General features: G+C 35.2%; 1 protein-coding gene across 1 annotated transcript; it reads right to left on the bottom strand.

Annotated features, from left to right (window-relative positions):
• Nucleotides 1-918: 918 nt before the first annotated feature.
• On the bottom strand, nucleotides 919-5,810 carry LOC115978721 (U-box domain-containing protein 62). The gene is made up of 5 exons (XM_031100565.1): nucleotides 5,700-5,810; nucleotides 5,414-5,538; nucleotides 4,321-4,404; nucleotides 4,152-4,222; nucleotides 919-1,373 (listed from the first exon to the last, which is right to left on the bottom strand). Exons 2-5 carry the CDS (start codon nucleotides 5,450-5,452, stop codon nucleotides 1,247-1,249), a joined length of 321 nt encoding a protein of 106 aa, XP_030956425.1. The 5' UTR covers nucleotides 5,453-5,538; nucleotides 5,700-5,810; the 3' UTR covers nucleotides 919-1,246.
• Nucleotides 5,811-6,451: the final 641 nt, after the last annotated feature.

The raw sequence follows: 6,451 nt of genomic DNA, 5'->3' as shown, positions 1-6,451 counted from the left end.
GGAACAGGACAGGCATGGCATCGGTTCATATAAAGGCAAGTAGACTTGTAATAAAGAAAGGTAAGCAATATGGATTTGGATGGAGAGCTCATCAGCTCATGGAATCATAATAAGAGATAGAAAATCTATGCCAACCCAGAAGAGGACATCATGCCCAATTGGTCAAACCAACCCATGTTATGCCTACTAACATAATATTCATATGACCGACCTTGCTGTTAAGCCACGCTTATCGTGCATATTACACTCACACGCTTATTAATCAGACAAATAAACTGGGATTTTACAATTTTCACCTTTTTTTCGGTTTTATTATAATAGTTCCTTTACTTGTTTCTTTTTTTGAAAAGAGTACATTAATTTCACTAAAAACAGATTGCAATTTACTTAGAAGAGAGCAAAAGCATTGATGAGAGTTAATATAGGGCCAAATTCCAAGCGGGAGATGCAACATGGAGATGAATAAAGATTAGACCATGAAAGTAGTAATATTAAAACATACCAAATTGGAGAAATTCTTTTCCAAATCAAACTTTGACAGCTTCAGCATCGGTTTTTTTTTTTTTTTTTTTTTTTTTTTTTTAGAATTATCAGCATCACATTTCTGGATCAATATAGAATTGAGCCCGAATTATTTTGATCCAGCAATGAGCCAAGTATTCTTACCAAACACCAAAAATTGCTCCAAAGACTATAAAACAATTCTTACACTGCCCTTTTCAAAAATTCACCAGGAGCTCCCGAGTGACAATTATCTCACACAGCGTCTCTGTTTTCCATGCTGTATTTTTGTAACGTGTAGAACAGCAATCACAAACAGGATTTGTGACCTAATTTGGTCATCCATTTATTTAACTAATATTCTAGTCTCTAGATAATGAATTGATAACTGGCATTTCACAAAGAAATGATCAATAATTAAACATAATCTAACTGTGGGGGTAGTAACATTCTAAACTCGAAAGTTCACTTGGCAAAAAATAATTTTCATATTCATTTTGAGCTAAAATTCAAACACTACCTAAGTCATCTTTTTTCTTTTCATAATTTACAAGCTTTTGACAGGTATCAGGAACTCTAGCATTCAAACAGACTACCTCTTTTCTGGCTACATAGAAACTACATTCAATTACAATAACTAGTAAGAACTCGTATACCTGGTAGGAGCCGAAAAAGGTGAGATTTTTAATTATGCACTATCAAGGTTTAAGGTTTGAGTATCTAGTACTAAAAGAAATTTAATTTATCAGCTACTGTTCTGAATCTGCTGTGGTGGACATCTGTCATCAATTGCTGCTGTACTCAATATCTTCCTAAGAGAACGGTACTGCAGGCGGACATTCTCTCCAGTTCCAATAATCCTAAGCAAGTACCTGGGAAGAAAATAAAAGGAACAAAAAATACAGGGAAATATTCAATTATACTGCACTAGTGTTTTGGGTACTGAATAACATGCAGAATTTGAAATCAAATCCCAGAGCTCGTCCTAGAGCTCAAAGTACTCATCTGAGTTTTTATTTTCATTATTATTTTTTGGGAGGGTGGATGTGGTTTGGGCCGGGTGTCTTATGGAAAGAATGCAAGCTGGTACTGGCACCACAGGTGCAGAAACCCAATATCTTATCAGGTCTTTATAATCATTTCAAAAGTATTGCCCTCAGGGACCCATACGTTACATTCAGTAAGAATTTGAAGATCAGCTGTTTATTTCTCTCCACACACAATCCATTCCATTCATTAAAGTTGACACTTCGGTATAAACAAAAATCCTAGCTTTCCTGAAAGCCTAACGAAAACAAAAATAAGATGAGTTGCTCTGTTTCCTTTCTCAACTTCAAGACACAAATTGCCTTTTGGCAATCTTCATTTAGGGTTCGTTTGGTTAGAGGAGTGGAAAAGCGGGAGAATAAAAAATTGGGAGGAAATAGAAAAGTGAGAGGATAGAAAAAATTTAGTTTTCTCTTGTTTGTGTTTAGTTGGGAGGATGGAAAAGTGGAGAGATGGAAAATTTATTTGTTTAGTTGAGAAGAAAAATGAGAGGATGGAAGATGAAGTTGGTATAAATTTACAATTATGTCCTCATTAAATAAAGCAAAAAAATAACACATTTTTTTAGCAAAACAATTGTGTATGTGCAAGTGGATGAAGAAAAAAAAAAGGGGAAAAAGCAACTGACGTGGACGAAACTCATGTGCAAGTGCAAAAGAGCATATTCATCCATTTTGGGGCTTCTGTTTTCTACCCTCAATTTTCTCCCCATTTTGGGGAGAAAAATTTTTGGTGGGCCCAGGAGAAAACACTTGGGCCCTACCACATTTTTTTTCCACTCCCCCTCCCAACCAAACACCCATTAAAACTTCTTTCTCTCCACTTTTCTCTCCTAAATTTTCCATCCTCCCTAAAATCCCTCCAAACAATCAATGGAGAGAGAGAGAGAAGTACAATGCCCCCATGGTTATCAAAATCAATTGCATACTTTTTTTCTCCCTTGAAGAATTTCCTACGGTAAGCCAATAAGGGATTTCAAACAATGCCAGATCACATCAATATACATTTGAAGAAACCTTGGGATACATTAAATTATCTCCATTAGCTCTTTAGCCTCATACTAGGGATTTTTTTTTTTTTTAGATATCCATACTGCAGGGAATTTAGTTCTCTATGTATGTCTAATGATAAAACCACCATTATAAATTCAATAAAATTCCGAGAGCAAAATAAAATAAATTATAAATTCAGAAAATTAAGCGGATGTCATGATTCTAAAAACCAAACCAGACAAAGGAGTGATTCCTAGTCTGGATGTCAAACTGAAATTCAACTGATAATCAGATTGAGACTAATGTAGCACGTGATGACATTGCACATGACCTGATGATGTGGCATTTGAAGTGACCAAATGTGTGCATGGGAGCATGTGACTGAATTGCATGGGAGTGTGGCTTTGGCCGAGTATGACGTGCTAGCAAGGAAAAAGGAAAATCTCCCTCTTAAGTGATTAGTTAGTTGTAGCATTTGCATGTGCTTAATTTTATCATGACATCATCATGCTATAACTAACTTCCTAGACACTAGCTTGCATATTTATCACATGCTAAAAGACACTTGCAAGCTCTAACTCAAGCTTTAGATCATTCAACACATCAAAATTAATCACACATGAGGGAGCACATGCCATGCCTAACTAATTTCCTAAATTTATACGCATGCACATGCTACAACTAACTAATCGCATGAGGGAAATTTGCCCTGCTCCTTGCTAGCACGTCATACTTGGCCAAAGCTACTCCCATGCACACACTTGGGTCACTTCAAATACCACATCATCATGTCACTTCAAAAATTATGTCATCATGTCATCACATGCTACATTAGAGATGTCATAATTTTTTTCATTTAACATGGTATTGACACAATAAATAATGATTATTTTTTTTCAGTTTACCCAATATTAACATATTAAGCAATGTTTTCAATTAACCACCTTTGTTATGACCAATTCAATTCACAGTTAACTGGTTGGAGCAGTCGTTTCAACTGTCCAATCCAGTTTTGAAAAGACATGGTTAGTTGGGTAAAACCAAACAATACTCGCCAGTACTCAATTGAACAGGTCCAACCAGCCAGTCTTGTCCAGTTTTCAAAACAGTGGCAAATTAACACATGCCATGGTTGAAGAGAAACACATGGACCAAAAAGTCAAGGAAAAAATTAAACCAAGTAAACATACTTGGACAAAAAAGTAATTCTACAAAACCTACAGAAACTGAAGGGCTAAGAATAGCCACAAAACAAATGCTAGTAATCACCTAATGAGAAAAATAGGAAAGGACACAAAATATATAGCCACAAAACAGAAAAGGACACTAGTAATCACATATGGCCACAAAATATCTCCTTGGATAGGGAAAAAATGCCTTCTGAATAAAAATGTGCAGAATCTACCTCTTTTCAAAAACACTAGGATGCTTAATTACTCTAAAATATCATGAAATTAACATTCCACTAAATGTTCAGCCTTGAAATTGGACAAACTTTTTATGATCTTCACTTTAGTTATTACCTTTTTGGGGGCCCTTCATTCCGCATCATTATATGTATAAAAATAGAATACCATTACAAGTGTATGAAGTTAGATCCTGCCAACTCACCAGCCATTGAGACATTGTGATGTGATGACTGCTTCCTTCCCAACAAATTTTTCTGGTGTCCTCCTGTTTCCCTGAAAAATGAAGTATTGCCTTAAAATTTATATTGGAAAAGTAGAATCTGCCATGACCAATAGAAAATAGCAGAAAAAAGTTGCAAAAAAATTCTCACCTTAATAACCACTTTCTCGTTTACTGAAAATGGATATTGCACCCCCCGATGGAGCCCATCATCAGCAGTAACATCTCCATTTTCCTATAGACAATCATGTGGCTAATATCCTTTATTTATTCATTAGAAAGAAAAACTCTAATGACATTGGGCAGTGGGTTGCATTTCACAAGACACTGCAAATTGCTGGACCATTGTTCATATGAAACACTACCACCTCTTTTACTTGCAAATATCTCTCCCAAAAGCCATTCATTATTTACTAAGTTGATATAAAGTTGATGTACAAGGTCAGATTGTTTTATAGGCTTTCGAGAATCAAACTTTCCAACATCAGTTCATTATAATGATGCTCTGGGCCTAAGCACAAGCAAACATTTTACAAGTAGCATGAAGATGTTAACCTTTTCAATAACCAATTCAATGACATTACCAAAAAGAATTTTTTTATTTTTACTAGAAGACATTACTAGAAAGAATTTTCTGCTTAAATTCCACCAAACATAGTAAAGTTATACCGAGTGTAACTTGAAAAGAAACTCTTTCCTACAAAAATATGCACATGAAACATTTAAGATATGGTCCAATATGCTTCCAAAATATTTTCTTCATGATTGGTAAGTTACACACAACTGCAGCAGGCTTTAAAACTATGATGTCACCCTCCACCCCATTCTTATGAGAGGAGGAAGTGCCATTTAAACCAGATCTCATTAGCAATTGTTTCCAGAATATAGACAGTTAAGCCTTTTTCTTTTCTTTTCTTTTTTTGATAAGTATAGATAATTAAGTCTTTCACAAAAAGATTTACCACTTTGTTTCATAGAATGTCATTAGATTGCAATTAACATTACTTATCTTCTACTTATTAAGTGTTACACCTCTCTGCGTTGCATATCCACATCTATTTCCATGTCTTCTACCATTTCAGCTCCCAAAACCAGTCAAAAACATGTGCATAGACCAAATAATAGAAATATTCAATCTCTGTCCATTTCTTCTACCATTTCAGCTCTCAAAACCAGTAAAAAACTTGTGGAAAGGTCAATATAGAATAAGTCATAGAAATACCAGGCACTCATTTGAAGCATACCCTGTTCGATCTTCTCAATGGATCTGTATGGTCACCCATTTCTTTCCGACGCTTCCGCAGAGTAGCATTATGAAATAGCCTTCGATCATCCTCATGTTTCACTGCTGCAGCGGCTGCTCTAAGAGCTGGGAAGGACATCAATCCAAATAAAATTTAACCCAAAAAAAAAAAAAAAGTGAAGTAGGATGTAACATGATTATAATTGTAAGTTGGATGAAAAACAATATAGTTGAGAGTGAGTGAGAGAAAATGTATAATTTTATTTTTTAAGGGTGGTGGAATATACCATGATTAGGGATTAAAGGCCCGTTCTCAATTTCTGCACTGCAAAGGGTACATCTAGACTGTGATGAAAACAATAATTGTAGTTATGATTCTTGTCTCTTTCCATCTAGAAGTAATAAATTCATCACGTAAAGGTAATGAAAAGAGCATAACTAGAATTTAGACATGATAAATGACATCATGAAACACATCTTAGGGACAGCATTCTTTAATAATAATATTATTATTTTATATATATAGATATATATATATATATATATCTATATATATAGGTCACAGGCTCAATTCCAGGAACCAGCCTCTCCAAAAACAAAATTAGCCTACCAATCACCTCTCCCAAACCCAGTAAAAATGGGAGCTTTGTTCACTGGGTACAACCTTGGATATACGCCTATTTTTATATTGAGTAATTTTTAGGTACTCCCGGAGTATGGTGAATGGTACTCCCTCCTCTCACATTCATGGTGGGATCCCCTTATTAAATTCATGGTGGGGTCCACCATGAATGTGAGAGAAGGGAGCACTATTTCACTATACTCTGAGAGTACTTAAGTATTTTCCTTTATATTTACATATATGGGTATGGATTCATTGAAAGGTAGAAAGGGTAGAACCAAAAGTCCCAGGAACAAGGAGAGAAATATAAATCCTAAAACGTGGTTGTATAACAAGGGTATAGACATGCATGTGTACGTGTTAGTGGGTTCCTACACTCAAAACTAATTATAGATGGGCACCATCCAGTTGAACCAA

Source organism: Quercus lobata, chromosome 3 (genome assembly GCF_001633185.2).
Source record: "Quercus lobata isolate SW786 chromosome 3, ValleyOak3.0 Primary Assembly, whole genome shotgun sequence".
Classification (NCBI taxonomy): Eukaryota; Viridiplantae; Streptophyta; class Magnoliopsida; order Fagales; family Fagaceae; genus Quercus; species Quercus lobata.
The sequence above is the reverse complement of the archived record's forward strand: the minus strand, read 5'-3'. Positions and strand labels throughout refer to the sequence as shown.